The sequence below is a fragment of the Panthera pardus genome, unplaced genomic scaffold (assembly GCF_024362965.1).
Source record: "Panthera pardus isolate Hobbes unplaced genomic scaffold, ASM2436296v1 HiC_scaffold_12, whole genome shotgun sequence".
NCBI lineage: Eukaryota > Metazoa > Chordata > Mammalia > Carnivora > Felidae > Panthera > Panthera pardus.
In genome coordinates this window covers 6,806,641-6,821,686 of record NW_026526677.1, presented here as the reverse complement: position 1 = coordinate 6,821,686, position 15,046 = coordinate 6,806,641, and the positions used below count along the sequence as shown (strand labels likewise).

The 15,046-nt window shown below is 59.0% G+C and overlaps 3 protein-coding genes across 7 annotated transcripts in view; 2 read left to right on the top strand and 1 right to left on the bottom strand.

The window, feature by feature from the left end:
* The window catches only part of SNX32 (sorting nexin 32), a 13,719-nt gene extending 11,629 nt beyond the window's left edge, over window positions 1-2,090 (top strand). For both annotated transcript variants that reach the window (XM_019415012.2, XM_019415011.2), the window contains 5 exons: window positions 39-78; window positions 821-907; window positions 1,021-1,180; window positions 1,261-1,346; window positions 1,679-2,090. In XM_019415012.2, coding sequence (XP_019270557.1) covers window positions 39-78; window positions 821-907; window positions 1,021-1,180; window positions 1,261-1,346; window positions 1,679-1,732 — 427 coding nt within the window. In that variant the 3' untranslated portion in view covers window positions 1,733-2,090. The remainder of the gene's footprint in view (window positions 1-38; window positions 79-820; window positions 908-1,020; window positions 1,181-1,260; window positions 1,347-1,678) is intronic.
* A 955-nt stretch (window positions 2,091-3,045) lies between these two features.
* CFL1 (cofilin 1) lies at window positions 3,046-6,645 on the bottom strand. 2 transcript variants are annotated; one of them, XM_019415016.2, is made up of 4 exons: window positions 6,514-6,645; window positions 4,275-4,582; window positions 3,921-3,997; window positions 3,046-3,705 (listed from the first exon to the last, which is right to left on the bottom strand). In XM_019415016.2, exons 1-4 carry the CDS (start codon window positions 6,514-6,516, stop codon window positions 3,593-3,595), a joined length of 501 nt encoding a protein of 166 aa, XP_019270561.1. In that variant the 5' UTR covers window positions 6,517-6,645; the 3' UTR covers window positions 3,046-3,592. The 2 variants fall into 2 exon arrangements, with proteins under 2 accessions (XP_019270561.1, XP_019270559.1); XM_019415014.2 differs by lacking the exon at window positions 6,514-6,645 and adding an exon at window positions 6,015-6,164.
* Window positions 6,646-8,834: 2,189 nt separating this feature from the next.
* MUS81 (MUS81 structure-specific endonuclease subunit) lies at window positions 8,835-14,738 on the top strand. Of its 3 annotated transcripts, XM_019415017.2 has the most exons (16): window positions 8,835-9,236; window positions 9,325-9,454; window positions 9,695-9,780; window positions 10,339-10,437; window positions 10,560-10,628; window positions 10,791-10,876; window positions 11,387-11,527; window positions 11,705-11,800; window positions 11,890-12,011; window positions 12,108-12,205; window positions 12,774-12,890; window positions 12,991-13,086; window positions 13,252-13,380; window positions 13,456-13,559; window positions 14,129-14,212; window positions 14,305-14,738. In XM_019415017.2, the coding sequence occupies exons 1-16, from the start codon at window positions 9,102-9,104 to the stop codon at window positions 14,369-14,371; spliced, it is 1,659 nt and encodes a 552-aa protein (XP_019270562.2). In that variant the 5' UTR covers window positions 8,835-9,101; the 3' UTR covers window positions 14,372-14,738. The 3 variants fall into 3 exon arrangements, with proteins under 3 accessions (XP_019270562.2, XP_053755413.1, XP_053755412.1); XM_053899438.1 differs by lacking the exon at window positions 14,129-14,212; XM_053899437.1 differs by lacking the exon at window positions 9,695-9,780 and having other exon boundaries at window positions 9,325-9,522.
* Window positions 14,739-15,046: the final 308 nt, after the last annotated feature.

Sequence of the window (15,046 nt, the reverse complement as noted above, 5' to 3'; positions counted from 1 at the left end):
CAAGATCTCTGCCCTAACTCTTCCCCACTGCCTCCTAGGAGCTTCCTCAAATTGGCAGAACTCTTTGAACGACTAAGGGTGAGTACTGCTTCCTGTATTGGAAGGGCACCCAACGATCCTTTGCAGGGGACAAAAGAGTCCTGAAAATGGAGAAAGCTCCAGGGTCATTTTGGAATGTTCAGTGATGACTTGGACCCAGCGGTACCCTGGACTCACCGTTAGTTAAACCCTATTGAGGGGGAGTGGGGACAGGGATCCAGCCTCAAGTGCGTGTGTGTGGTGTTAGGGGAGGGGGTGGGCACCAGGGTTGCCAAGGCATTTACAAGGATGCGCCACGTGCCTCTAGCAGGCTGCACTGCATCGCCAACATCCTGCCCCAGACACACACTTCCCCTTCTCCAAGAGTCACCGCAGCGTGCCAGTCTTCCTAAAATGTGTTGGATCACATCTCTTCCCTGCTCAAGGCCCTTCAGTGACCACGCCGCTTCCAGAAACTGCCCCAAATACAAAGCCCGAAGTTCTTAGCTTGCATTTTAGGCCTTTCAGGATCCAACCACCACCGTCCAAGTGCCCCCACTAAACTCATGAACACATACTAGGCTCGCACACCTGCAGCGCCTTTGGCTGTTGTCTAATTCCTTCCCAAGATCCAGATGAGATGCCACTGTAGTGGTTTTCCTTGGCCTGCTCCCCTGAATATCAGGGTTTGACCTAGAGCGGTTATCCAGGGACTCTCTGATATTAAGATGAGCAGCAGTACCCCAGCCCTTAGCTGCCCCTCTGTAAGCTCCCTCCCCAGCCTCCAAACTTCCTGATTCAGAAGCTGGAAGGCCGAGTGGCCTCTGACGAGGACCTCAAGCTGTCAGACATGCTGAGATACTACATGCGAGACTCACAGGCGGCCAAGGTGAGACGCGGCCCCGGAGCAAACCTCGGGGCTGGAGAACAGCAGGAGCAACAGGGGAGGGCAAGCAGGCGAGGCCGTGGGCACCAGTGATCCCGTGCCCCTGCTGACCCCAGGACCTGCTGTACCGGCGGCTGCGGGCGCTGGCCGACTACGAGAACGCCAACAAGGCACTGGACAAGGCGCGTACTAGGAACCGGGAGGTGCGGACCGCGGAGAGCAACCAGCAACTGTGCTGCCGACGCTTCGAACGCCTCTCTGACTCGGCCAAGCAGGGTAAACCCCGTGGCTCCGCAACCCCTGCCGCTGGGCAGCCTTCCCTGCCAGGGTCCCCACTTCTCCCCCCTCCTCCCCAGAGCTCATGGATTTCAAGTCCCGCCGTGTGTCCTCCTTCCGCAAGAACCTCATCGAGTTGGCAGAGCTGGAGCTCAAACACGCCAAGGTGAGCCCTCTAGCCTCCGTGCCGTCTTGCTGTCCCTCTGCCATCCACTCCCAGACCTCTAGATTCTTACCAAATGCTTGCAAGTATGTGTCAAGGGGGAGGTGGACCTTGAGCAGCCCCAGTTGAGGTTCAGGGCCAGGTTTCCTCTTGCGCCAGGACCCCTTCCCTTACCACCATCAGCAGTAAGCCCTCAACAAATGGTGGTCGTTATTGCTGAGGATAAGAATGCAAGGACGGAAGGGACAGGAGGTGTGGGAAGAGGAGCACCCTGAAGCAGGGAGCAGGGTGGCAGGGGGTGGGGGGGGGGCATCAAGGACCTCTCTCCTATGCAGGCCAGCACCCTCCTTCTCCGGAACACCCTTGTCGCGCTCAAGGGGGAGCCTTAGAGCAGCCAGAGCCTGCTCTGGGGCCTTTTAGTGGCAAGAGCCCCCCCCTTCTCACCCCAACAAGATGTCACCCCCACAGCAGCCACTAGCCAGGCCCAATGACCTCCCAGGGCAAGGGCAAGCCCAAGCCCTACTCCCACCCAAAGGTGTCAGGTCCTACGAAAGGAAGATAGGGCAGCATGAGTACCATCCTTGGTCACAGGTAAGCAGAACCCCAACTTTGGGGAGGCCTGGGACCTGGACCTCCCTCCTCTCCTGGGGACCAAGGGGCAGCCCCCACACCTTGTCCCCCACCCCACCCCCAGAGTTCATTTGTCCCCATCCTGTTCACAAATAAAGAACTTGGTTCTTGCTACAAGGAGGCCTGTTTGTCCTCACTTCCCACAGCTCCAGGGCCCAGATTCACCAGGGTACCATGGAGACCAGACCCTGGGTAACCCCCCCAGTGTCCTCAAAGGTAACTACTCCTTCCTGCTTCCCTCTTGGATACTGGCAAGCTCCAAGGAACTAAGGGACCAGCTTTAACACCAAGAGGCTTTTTCCCCTCCAGTTCAGGTGACTGGGAGTGGGGAACTATAATCCTGCATCCACACCCTTAGGGTACAACTTCTAGGGTACTTTTACCTCCTAGGCAGGTGAAAACCCAAAGTACAGGTTGGAGAGCCAGCAGCAATATTGGCAGAAGGCTCAGGGCCACAGCCAACACCCTCTTGATTAAACACAGGGAGGTGGGACCCAAGACACTTGGGTCTGAAGTCCTGGGCTCTACCTGGCTTGGCCCCACCCTGGACTTCAGTCACATCTGCAGGAGGCCAAAGGCTTAACTTGGCTTCTGACTCACAGCAGCCACTGCACCCAGCCCTCACAGATGAATCAGCCATCCATGAAAGAAGGTAGAGAAAAACCAAAGAAAACCTCACAGACGGACTCAACAGCTCAAGAGGCAATTTGTAACTTGCAAGCTCAGAGCCTCCATTAGGCAGGACTGAGCGGGGAGTCAGGCAACGGGTCTCAGCGACCAGGGACCCACCCGTGGAAATGCTATGGGCTTAAGAGCTCAGGCACGAAGCCCCTTCTGCTCAAGGGACTCCTGTGACTGGCAGCGGGTGCACCCTGGCTCAGCCACCTCAACAGCCAGTTTGGCACCAGCTGCGGCACCACCTAGGAGTGTCAGAGGGGGGCTCTGCCAGTTGCTGGGGCCAAGTGAGGAGGGGGTGGGTGGAGCTCTGGTATAGAAAAGAGATGCTGCTCATTATCTCAGCACACCTCCCCCCAGCCCCAAGGTCCCTGGGGCCCCAACCCTGAAACAAACATCCCGTTAGTGAGCCTTTTTATTGTCGTGTGTGTGTTTGTTTTTTTTTTAATTGAAGGTCCCTTACTGGTCCCGCCTCCATGAGTGGCGAAGACCAGGGGCAAAAGGGAGGGGAACCAGCGGCGCGAGGAGGGGTCATCTCCACAACATTCCATTTATACACAGAACTAAACAGACAAGCACAGAGTCACTATTGCGGTTAGAAGTTGGCAGCATGGGAAAAGGGAGGAACAGGTGGGGAATTGGGGCATCGTTAAAAAAAATACAGGCCCCCCCCAAACTGGGGTGCCTGGGGGGAACTTGGTCTGCTTCAACCCAAGAGGAATCAGAAGATCAAAAGCAGTTTGGGAACGCCAGAACCGTCAGGGATGGAGGGAGGAGGAAGGTCCAGGGGGTGAGGGGGCTGTTTGGCAACTGGGGCGAAGGGATGGCCCTCCCCCTGCTGGGATCCCCCCAGCCCCTCCGGTCTGGCAGGAAGGGGGCAGCCTGCAACCCCCACGGGCAGGTCTGGGGCTGCCAGATGCTCCAGGCAGGGGGCTGGAGGGGGCTCACAAAGGCTTGCCCTCCAGGGAGATGACGGCGCTGCCCCCCAGTTTCTCGGCCAGGGTGCAGCGGTCCTTGACCTCCTCGTAGCAGTTTGCTTGTAATTCATGCTTGATCCCTGTGAGGAAGAATGAGAGCATCTGTGAGCAGGATGCACTGGGGGAGGGGAAGTCGGGGCTGGGAAGGAGCCAATCAGAACAGATGGTAGGGACAAGGTTACGTTCCAGCAGGCAGGGGAGGGGGGGGGAGGTATCTTGTATACCATGCCATCCACCCCCCACCTGCAGCCAAAGCCTGAGCGAAGAGGCACATGGCACCAATGCCGGCCCTTACCCGTCAGCTTCTTCTTGATGGCGTCCTTGGAGCTGGCATAAATCATTTTGCTCTTGAGGGGTGCACATTCAGGTGCCCTGGAGGGAAAGAGAGTCAGAGAACATGCGACAAAATTCCCTCTTGGAGTCTAGCAAGTGCCCTCAAGTGGGAGAGGACCTCAAGAACCCCCTGAACTGGTCCTCAGCTTTCAAGCTTTTATCAAGTTCCTCTCTGACCAGTGTTTCGTTCCAACACCCTCCCCCCAAACACACACCTCTGGGTTAACCAGGAGCCACAGAGGTTCAATACTGAGAAGGAAGAGTGGGGCAGGGCTGGGGCAGGTGACAGGAGGGAGTGCCTGCATGAGGGTCTCACCAGAAGATAAACACCAGGTCCTCCTTCTTGCTCTCCTTGGTCTCGTAGGTGGCATCATAGAGGGCATAGCGGCAGTCCTTGTCTGGCAGCATCTTGACAAAGGTGGCGTAGGGGTCGTCTACAGTCTGGCCCACATCACCCACCAGGATCTCCTTGCCCTCCTCCAGGATGATGTTCTTCTTGTCCTCACTCAGGCAGAAGAGTACCGCCTTCTTGCGCTTCTTCACCTCCTCTGGTGTTGAGGACTTACGAACCTTCATGTCATTGAACACTTTGATGACACCATCAGAGACTGCCACACCAGAGGCCTGGAGAATGAGCCACATATACTTTACAAATGAAAGATTTCTGGGACTCCCTGTAAAGTCCCTTCTTCGCAATCTTAGGAGATCTGCATAGATGCCAACAAATACGGTCCTCAACCCCAAGAGCTCATCAATCCCCTTCCCAAGATAAATGTCACCATTTTCCCACCCAAGCCACTGTCCAAGAACTAGACAGGACACAACCCCAGAATGGCAATCACAGGAGAGACCTCTAATCATCGAATTCAACATCATCCTCCCCCACCGAACATCTTACAGCCTAGAAACTGCAGACGTGTGAAGACCAGAACCTTGGCTTTGATGTGAGCCCAGAATTAAAAGAACCCACAAGCTACTGACTCGTTTCTTAAAGTACTCAATTTCAGTTCCTGGATAAAAGTGCTGACTCAAAACTTCACACATAGGGAAAGGGGACCCAGGTACTCAAGTCGTAGATAGCCATCTCTTCTGCAAACAGAACCACAATGGTAGGTGAGACACCAATGAGTTCAACAACCCTCGCTAAGTCTTTCAGAACTACTCAATGCAGTTGTTACACAAACCATCCTCTTTCTTGCCGAGGTCTTCTTCAACCAAAGCAGAAATCACAATCCCTAATTAAGGCCCTGCCCCATAACCTCCCTGTCCTCCCGGAAAAATGCAGGACCCCAAGATCGCTGATAGAAGTTAGCAGGCCAAACCCAAGTGCCCACGGACCCCGAAAGCTTCTTAAACGTCTATTTTGGGCCATCCTGGGGGACACCCTCAACAAGAGAGGGTCTACCGCCTACAGTGAAATCAGCTGTGCCCCCCACTCCCGGAACTGCAGAAGCCGGCCACGTGACTCCGCCGCTTCCGGAGTAGGCGGAGAAAAGTGCTCGCCAGGGCCCGGCCGGTCCGGGCGAGAAAGCTGTGCCCGGAGGCAGTAGCACCCCCAGGGCCTCAACCCCAAGGAATCGCTTTTACCGACCGGCGTATCAGCCCCGTCCGCTGCCGGCTGGAGCCTTGGGCAAGTTACACAACCTTCAGTTCTCGTAGCCCTGGGGCCGAACATGGGGCGGGCGGGGTGGTTTCCGGGCGGTGCCCGCCTGGGTCACTTCCCCAAACTCGGCTCCACCCTCAGGCCCCATCCGGGAGAGCCGAAGGCCCCGCTGGTCCAGGGCTTCGGGCCCAGCGGAGGGGCCTGAGCGTATGCGCACGCGCCGGCCGACTGCGCCGTTCCAGCCTCTGCCGGATGTACGGAGCACACAACCCTGATCGCTTTGTGGGCTCCCTCGCTACGGATCAGAACGGTGATCTCCGCGGTGCAAACCCGCGGCTCCGTGTCGCGCGGTGCAAGCCCCTAATTCCAATCGCCAGTGCCTGGACCCCGACGCCCTCGCATCTCCATTGGCCCAACGCCCCCGCCCCTCCTGGGTGCAGACATCCTTGCCACCTGCTCTCGAGACAGACCCGCCAGTCGAGGGAGGGTGACGCGGAGACAGGAACAGCCCTTGGGTGGGGTGCGCGCGCCAAGACCGCTCGCGCGCTTTTCCTTCGCCGCCCCCCGGGCCGAGTTCCGATGCCGCATGCTCCTATCGAACGCGCGCCCCCGTGAACCGACTTGCCTCGGCGCGCGTCCCCGGCTCCTCCGCGAGGGGCGGGCGCGCGCGCGCCACGGACCCCTCCCCCACAGTCGGTGTCCGCGCGAGCGCACCAGCGCGGTGGGGGAGGGGAAGGGAGTCCAGGGGGCGCGCGAGCGTCGTCCGAGGCAGCCCTCCCCAGCGCCCGCGGGCGCGCACGCGCGTCCCAACGCCGCCCGCCCCTCGGTCCGAGACCCTCATCCCGCCCGGGGCGCTGGGGGAGGGGGTGCCGACGTCGCTCCCCCTTTCCCTCCCCCGCGCGCAGACCGACTCGCAGCCACCACCCCTCAGTCGCCATGGCCTGCTGCTCACCATGTTTCCGGAAGCGAAAGGGAGATAGCAAGGAGAGTCAGAAAAGACGAGAGCCGCTGCAGCTGCTGCCGGGATCCGACTGAACGCGGCCTCTCCCGGCCCCTTCCGTTTAGTATGAGCCGCACAATGAGGGGCGGGGCGGGCTTCCGGCGCCCTCCCCACGGGCCGACGGGAAGTGAAGTCCAAGGGTCCTGCGCCGTTCTCGGGCTCGCTGGGTAACGGAGTCTTTTTCGCCAGCAGGCCTCCCAGCGCCACATTGCATGCTGGGAAACGTAGTCCGAGGCAGCCACGAGGGGCGGGGCCATGGCACGGAGAGCGCGCCCATTGGCCCAATTTTCCAGGAAACGCTCAGCTGAGCAAAGGGCCCCGGCTCTAGGTAATGGGACCCGAAAATGAGTCGTCGACCTCGCCGCTCTTTATCCGCAGCGAAACTGTTTCCTAAGATCCATCTTGGCACTTTCTGGTCTGAAAATTTTGCTTTTCTGAATTGAAGCAACTTATTCATTGACCTGGAATCCAGTCCTAGAGCAAGGAGAATAGAAAGTGTAAGGCGTCTTCAATAAAAAAATTTCTTGAGCACCCTTCATGTGCAAAGCCACTTGCATACTGAGAAAAGGCTATCTGCAACTTCGATTAAATTAGAACAAGAAAAAAAAAAACCACCAGGGAAAGGCTACAAGGAAGTCTTTGAAAATAGAGCTTTGTCCTTTTTTTTTAAAGATGTCTGACAAATTCACGGAACAATAAAGGGAGAAGGGCACGGTTTTGTGCGATCAATTCAGTTCAAAGGTTTTGTGCTAGACACAGTGAAAAGGGGAAATAGATATTAAACCAGACTTGACTCTCGTTCTCGAGTTGACAGCCAGGCTTACGTCTAACTTAATACCCGGGAGAATTAAGACACAGCTTTGTGTGGGCCTGTGTTTCAAACAAAACGGATGAGGGTACGGGAGTTTTCGTTGGCCTCGAACAATGACAATGGCCATAAGCTCTACAGAAACACATAAAGAGTCGCAAACAAGGGAACTGGGGACATGCATCCCATCACTGGAATAAAGGATGTAAATGAAGGGTTGCAAGTCCGGTCTTCCCGACCGGGAGTGGGGGCCCCTCGCAGGGCATGCCGGGGATTGTAGTCAGAGACATCCTGCTGCACCGCCCACCAGCCGAGTTGCCTGGAGCCCCAGGTGGAGGCCGCCGCTCGACCCCCAGCCCCGTAAACGACCCTGCCAGAAAAGGAGGCTGGCTCCACTTTTCTCAAGCCTCGGGGAGTTTCCAAGAGCAACAAGGAGGGGGAGAGAGACTTCGAAGTTACCCTGGAGACGCGCTCCCGCCCGCCCCTAGCCACGGGATGCCCTAGATGTCCTTATTAGGACAAGAGACTAGAGGGGGTGGTGCCAAACCGAAAGCCCGATGGAGGCTCCTTATAAGGCAGCCTCGGGAGGGAGGCGGGAGTTCGGAGCTAGCTGCGGGGGGGAAGGGGGGAGGAGGGCGTGCAGAATCGCGGCTGGGCGGAGTCTGAAGGGGCGGGCCTGGAGCTCCGGCGCCCTCCTCTCGGCTCCTCGAAGGCCCCAGACCTGCGCCTCGATACTTCCGTAAAACAGCTGGGGAAGGCTGTAACTTCCCGGCGAGATCGTCGAGCCGAATTCGGCTGTACTCGTCTCTCAACCTGGGTTCCTTTTGCATAAGCCTAAACCTAAACCTCCTTGAGGGTCTCTCATCTCCAATGAGTCACGAAATCGACATGTTCTCCCCTTCCACCCTTGTCCGGGCTCTTACCTCCAGTCGGTTCCCCTGAATCCAACCACATGCCCATCTCAGACTCCCTCCACACACCTGCCCTGAGTTCTAGCATTTCCTATTTGTCCCTTTTCAACTTGTTCTCTTTCCCTTCCGTCCTCCTAGCTTTGGCCTTCCTAATACGTCCCCTATTTTGCGCCCCTCCCCCACTGCTGGGTATCCACGCTCCGCTCCCTCCCAGTTGAGGACCTCCGTTTCTTCGGAGGTCCTTCAGCATCTCCTACATTACCTTTGTATCTCCATCCCTGGAGCCCTTTCTAGATGTCCCTCCTGCAAATATATCTGTATTCATTTGTCCCTCCCCCCCCCCCACCTCTCCGTTTCTGAAAACCCCGTCTCCAGCCTCCGCAGCAAAGGTGAGACTGAAACTGACAGCCTTAGGTTACTCGGTGTTAAGCACCACCCCAGCCAGCCCTCCCAGCCACACGGGGGCGCTGTCCGCCTTCCTGTCTCGCACAAAGAGGACCCCACTCTTGAATCTGGGATGGAGGAAAGGGCGGGTCAAGGCTCCGAGGGTCTGGGTGGGGCCCGCCCCGAAGGCTGGTTTGGGCCGGGAGGGGCGAGGGGGTGAAAGGGTATAGAGAAAGCTCTCAGCACCAACCACTTGGAGTACTGCAGGGGCGGGGAGGGCAGCGGAAGGCTCGTCTAGTTAGTACCCCGCGTGGGACCACGTGATTGGAGAGGTTCGGCCCTAACCCTTTCGAGTCAGGTGTTCGAATCCCGTCTCCAGAACTGGCGGCGTCCCATTCCCGTCGGCGCGAGGCGCCAGAGGACCCGCCCTGGGGCTCATGGCAGCGCCGGTCCGCATGGGCCGGAAACGCCCGCTGCCGGTTTGCCCCAACCCGCTCTTCATACGCTGGCTAACCGAATGGCGGGACGAGGCAGCCAGTAGGGGGCGCCGAACGCAATTCGTGTTTCAGAAGGTGGGTCTCGGCTTAATGGGGACAGGTGCGGGCGGAACCAGACAACCAGGCCCGCCCTGACCTAGTACCGTACCCCCACCGCCGCCAGGCGCTGCGCTCCCTCCGGCGGTACCCACTGCCTCTGCGCAGCGGCAAGGAAGCAAAAATCTTACAACACTTCGGAGACAGGCTCTGCCGTATGCTGGATCAGCGGCTGCAGCAGCACAGAGCATCAGGCGGTGAGCGCTGGGGTCAGGAGTCGGTGGTCCCCGAGTCTCCCCCCGGGAGCAGTCTCCATAATCATCCGGTATGCCTTAGCTTCAGGCACCTCACTCATGTCCAAGTTGCTGTTTAAGCTCAGGCTAGTGGCTGGCTTACACACGGAGCCTCACCTGTCTCACCTACCACGTGAGCTGGCAGCGTCTCAGACCTTCCCACCTGTTGGATTCCGTGGGGTTGACTGTCTTCTGCTCCCGCAGGTGACCAGGCTCCAAGTTCACCGTCTGGAGAGAAGAGTCCAGCCCCAGAAGGGCCACTTGCCACAGCCCAGGACTCTTCCGTGCCAGTGAGGAGTGGGCAAGGGTAGTGAAAAGGAAAATGGGAACAGCAGGAGTAAGATTTTGTAGCTTGGGGGACTTATCAGGCCTGGGTACAGATCTCCCACCAGTGACGCCTGGCCTTGGGCAAATGATTTATCCTCGTACTTCGTTTTCTCCTCTGTGGATGGAGATACCGAATGATAACAGAGTCAGTTGAGGAGTTCCACGATCAGGCTATTCAGGGGGCCAAGCCCAGTAAGTCGTGGGCATTGCTATTGTTGGCTTTTCCTTACTACTTCTGTCGTGCAGTGGGTGGTAGAACTGAGGCTGGGTCAGGCCAGTTACACCCCTGACCCCCCCCCCCCTCCTGCTCCCATCCCCCACTCCAACCATCCACCGTTTCGCTGCAGCTTTTACAGGCCGGCCCATCATCTGAGCCATTTTACAGATAGGGAAACAGAGGCAGCTTGCGTGACTTGTCTGGAGCCAGGCGCTGAGATAGAACCTGAACCCCAGCCCTGCCAGGGATTCGGTCTCTGATGGCTGACTGGTTTTCCTCTTCAAAGCTGCTGTGTATCTTTCAGGTTTCAGCCCAGCCCAAAGCAGGAGGCCGTGGCAGCTACCGGCCCGCTCGGCACTCGGGAGCACGGGCAGTCCTGCTTCTGCTCTACAGGGAACACCTGGTGAGCGCTTGGTAGTCCCAGGAATCAGGGGAAGTCAGGCAGTGGGGCGTGAGGCTCCTGGAAGCGACTGGACTGGCCCCAGTGCTGAACCCGCCTCGGTTACATTTCTGCCTTGGTTCCAGAATCCTAGTGGTCATGGCTTCCTGACCAAGGAGGAGCTTCTGCGGAGGTGTGCCCAGAAAACTCCCAGGGTGAGCACTGAGATGGGAAAGGGTGGAGCCGAGTGGCTCTTGATGAGACCCCGAGTCCACCAGAGACTTCTCTTCTTGGGAGCAAGCAGTGGTTTGGGGCCCAGGGAGCTGGACGTGTGGTAGTACCAGGAGCTTTCTAAGGGTCTCCTCCCCTGTGGACAGGCGGCTCCTGGGAGTGCTCGACCCTGGCCAGCCCTCCGCTCCCTCCTCCACAGGAACCTGGTTCTCAGGACACACCAGCCAGCCAGGTAGGGTCAACTACAGGAGGTGCAGGGGGGGAGATGTGGTATGATGTTCCAAGTGGGGCCCTACAGTCACCCAGCTAATCTCAGGCCTCGTGCTGTTGAGATAGTTGGGGGAGGGAGGACTGTGCTCCCAGGAGCCCCCACTGTTGGAGTCCCAGCAGGATCCGAGAGGAGAGGGTGCCACAGGTTACTGTAAGAGCAGACAGGCTTTGCTGGAGGACACGGCATTTGTCGCGTCTCAGAACGTAGTGGGGAGAGACGCAGAAAAGGCGCTCCGGAGAGAGGGAAAGTCTGTCTGAGATGTGCTTGTTGCAGACTGAGAAATATCCCTGGGCAGGTCCACAGGATGCTGATCCGGGGAGCAAGAACACAGCATGGGGGCGTGGAAGCCACTGGACTTGTTTGTGCAGGGTCACCGAGGCTGGCGAGGCCAGCCTCGCTGGGGGCCGGCGGGAGAGCCTGCCAGGTGTGAGTGAAAAAGGGAGGTCTGTGTTCCTCTCCTCCATCTCCCAGGTACTCGTTGACCCCTGAGGGTCTGGAGCTGGCCCAGAAGCTGGCTGAGTCAGAGGGCCTGAGCTCACTGAATGTGGGCCTCGGACCGGAGGAGCCCCCTGGGGCGGAGCCAGAAGAGCCAGGAGCAGCCTCCGCTGAGCTGTGAGGAGGAGCGGGGAGGGGGACGACAGGGGAGAAAAAGGGGTCCCAGAAATGAGGCCAACCCTGTCTCCGTCAGCTAGAGCTGAGCTGCCCACCCACTGTGGGTTGTCGGGGGGAACCTGCCTGGCGCTGGTGTTCTGGCCTCAGACACACCAACGCCCCCTCCCCGCCTCGTAGTGGCGCCAGCGAAGGGAGTGCCCAGCAGCTGTCACTGGAGCTCGGGCCTGGAGAGTACAGGGTGCTGTTGTGTGTGGACATCGGTGAAGCCAAGGGGTGAGTGGGGTGGGGGAAGCGAGGGGGAGGATGCTGGGAGGCGGCACGATCAGGCGTCCTGATCTAGGCCTCTGGTCTCGCAACCCCAGGGCCGGGCACAGGCAAGAGCTGCTCCTCGAGCTACAGCGGCTGCGTGTCACCCACACGGTGCGCAAGCTGCACGTTGGGGACTTCGTGTGGGTGGCGCAGGAGACCGAGCCCGGAGACCCAGGTAAGGGGCGTGGACGGAAGGGCAGGTAGCAGAGGCCGGGCCCGGTTGGGGGGTGGGACACGCAAGCCAGTAGAACCCCTCTTGGCTTCCTGGCAGCGAGACCTGGGGAGCTCGTCCTGGACCACATCGTGGAGCGCAAGCGGCTGGACGACCTGAACAGCAGCATCATGGATGGCCGCTTCCACGAGCAGAAGGTTCCCGTACTGGCCTCACTGTGCTCCCAGTTCCCTGTCTGCCCTAGGGCTCCTCCTCAGCCCAGAGGAGCCCGGGGCACTTCCGGGTGGCCTCAAAGCAGAGTTCCCGTTAGAGGTGCACCCAAGCAGCCCCCAGATCCGACCCGTGGAGCCCCTGCAGGCACGCGGGAGGGGCTCAGGGTGACTGGACCGGACTGAGGAGCGTATTCGAGTACCCTCGGGCGGCCGGCCCCTGCAGTCCGGGATAAATAGGACCCAAAGCTCCAGGAGCGGGACGGAAGCAGCTCAGTCTCGGTGCCGGCTGCTGGGCTAACTGTGTAGTCAGGCCACGTGTAGGCCAACAGAGGTTTGAAGAACGGGCACCATTCAGAGACGGTGGAAGGGGTGTCCGTGCAACGAGAACGGTGCGAGTAAAGGTGGAGGCCGCTCTAAGACAGGCAGAGACGCTAGGGAGGATGAGGAGGTGGGTTGGTGGGCCCAGGGTCCCGTGACGATTTTGAGCGTGACAGGTAGACAGCTGGCAGGTGGGCATCCGGGCCTGACCCTGCCCGTCTGTCTGCCTCCTCAGTTCCGGCTGAAGCGCTGTGGCCTGGGGCACCGGATATACCTGGTGGAGGAGCACTGCTCGGCGAACAACCTCAGCCTTCCGGAGAGCACGCTGCTGCAGGCTGTCACCAACACTCAGGTGAGCCGAGGGGGCAGGGCCAGGCTGGCAGGGACCCCGTGGTCCACGGCTCCCGCCAGGATCCCCTCCTCCTCTTGGGTGGGCTCCTCCTCTTCCCCAGGTCATCGACGGCTTCTTTGTGAAGCGGACGGCGGACGTTAAGGAGTCGGCTGCCTACCTGGCCCTCATGACGCGGGGCTTGCAGAGACTCTACCAGGTGAGCGGGTGTATTTGTCCTCGAGCCCTGGGCTTCCCCCAAGGAAGGTGAGGGAGCAAACCGTCTGTTTCTCAGGCTGGCTCACGGAGGCCTAGGATCGGGCAAGGACTGGCTGGGGGCTGTCCGCTAGAGCTCTGTCCTGGCCTCAGTTCCCTCTTCCCTCAGGGCCATACCCTACGCAGTCGCCCCTGGGGAACCTCCGGGGACCCTGAATCAAGGCCTGGGCCCTCTCCAGATCCTCTCTGCTCACTCCTCACCTTCAGTGACTTCAACGCGGGAGCCATCAAGAACAAGGTACTGCCTCTACCCAGCGCCGCCTTAGGTGGCCCGGCCCCGGACCACTCCTGATACAGTCCTCCCCCGTCCCAGGCCCAGTCAGTGCGCGAGGTGTTCGCCCGACAGCTGATGCAGGTGCGCGGTGTGAGTGGGGAGAAGGCAGCGGCCATAGTGGACCGGTACAGCACCCCTGCCAGGTAGGCCTGCAACAGAGCCCCTTAGGGGTCCTCTGCCTCTGCCCTACCTGCGTGGAATCCAGCTCAACCAGTGCTTTGCAGGGGGGTCTGGCTCTTCGAGGGCTGGACAGACCCGACTGAGTTCACGGAGAGGAGTTAGTGGACGTCAGATGGTAAGGAAAACAGAGCCAGCTAGGACCAGACAGTATCTCAGCCACTAAGAGGGAGGGAGGAGGGAGGGAAGGGAGGGAGACATTCTGCCTGGTGCAGCAGAGAAGGCTTCTGGAGGAGGGGTTGGGCCATGAAGACTGGGCCAAGAATGGCCATACTTGGAGAACATTTGCAGCAGCACGAAGGGAGCGTGAGCTGGATAGAACAGGGCCTTGAATGCCAGGCTCAGGAAGTGTAGCAGTGGTCCTGACCCCTCTACCCCGTGCTGACCTCTTCTGCCTGTCCCCCGTGATGCTGACCTCACCACTCAAAGTGGGCCAGCTGTCCGCTGTTGTCAAGCTTTAGAAACTCAAACACCACCCCCCACCCAGCCTACTGGCCGCCTATGACGCCTGTGCCCACCCACCCCCCCCCCCCAGCCTACTGGCCGCCTATGATGCCTGTGCCACCCCCAAGGAACAGGAGTTGCTGCTGAGCACCATCAAGTGCGGCCAACTGCAGAGGTGACGGCAAGGAAAAGGACCCAGAGGGAGTGGCTGGGGCTGGGTTGCTCGGGCCCGGGGCCTGAGCCTCACCTGCCTCTCTCTTTGTGCAGGAATCTGGGACCCGCTCTGAGCAGGACCTTGTCCCAGCTCTACTGCAGCCACGGCCCCCTGACCTGAGCCATGCCACGAGGCCGACTCCAGCCCCCACCTTCACAGGCTAGCCAGCCTTTTAATCGGAATCTTTTGGGCTACGATAAAAGTATAACTATTTGCAGCCTTGTGTATTATGAGGGTGGTGCCAGGCCCCAGGGGCCTTGTGAAATATCCAGGCAGGAACTAGGGAGACCAGCAGGCCCGGTGATTTTTAAACTGAGCTCCTTAGGACCCTAGGGCTCCCTGGTGGAGCACTGAGACCACCCGGGAGATGGAGTAAGCAAGGCACTGCAGCTTGGAATCTAGTCCTAGGTCATCAGACTTCCCTGATCAAATAAAATTTCCTTCGATGAGAGGTTCTGGAGTTTGGAAAAGAAAAGTTTGAAAAGCACTCATAGTCTGATTGCCTCATTTTATGGATTGGAAGACAGAGGCCCGGGAAGCCACGAGGGTCGAGCCAAGTTGACAGTTTGAGGCCAAGCTGGGATTGAAACCCAAGGCTTCCATCGTCTACAGTGGGGTTTCCCAGGCCCCCTGCAGACCAGTCAAACCCCACTTTCTGGGCTGGGTCCTGGAGTCTGCAGCCTCATTACCTCCTACCTTCTCAGAGCGATTCTAATGTGCGTGGTACCTAGACCAATCCTGGCTTGGGGCTGCAGTTCCCGGTTCTTATCCATGGGGCCCTCTCAGCCTGAACAG

What these genes read in the sequence shown, in the direction of transcription:
- CFL1 (XM_019415014.2), bottom strand. Translation starts at nt 6,149, where the DNA reads ATGCGGCATCGGAACTCGGCCCGGGGGGCGGCGAAGGAAAAGCGCGCG. An exon ending in CGGGTCTGTCTCGAGAGCAG is followed by an intron (nt 4,583 to 6,014) that starts GTGGCAAGGATG and finishes CTCATTCTCCAG; the next exon opens with GCCTCTGGTGTGGCAGTCTC. An exon ending in GACCTGGTGTTTATCTTCTG is followed by an intron (nt 3,998 to 4,274) that starts GTGAGACCCTCA and finishes CTTTCCCTCCAG; the next exon opens with GGCACCTGAATGTGCACCCC.
- MUS81 (XM_019415017.2), top strand. Translation starts at nt 9,102, where the DNA reads ATGGCAGCGCCGGTCCGCATGGGCCGGAAACGCCCGCTGCCGGTTTGC. An exon ending in CGGGAGCCATCAAGAACAAG is followed by an intron (nt 13,381 to 13,455) that starts GTACTGCCTCTA and finishes CCCCCGTCCCAG; the next exon opens with GCCCAGTCAGTGCGCGAGGT. An exon ending in CGGTACAGCACCCCTGCCAG is followed by an intron (nt 13,560 to 14,128) that starts GTAGGCCTGCAA and finishes CCCCCCCCCCAG; the next exon opens with CCTACTGGCCGCCTATGATG.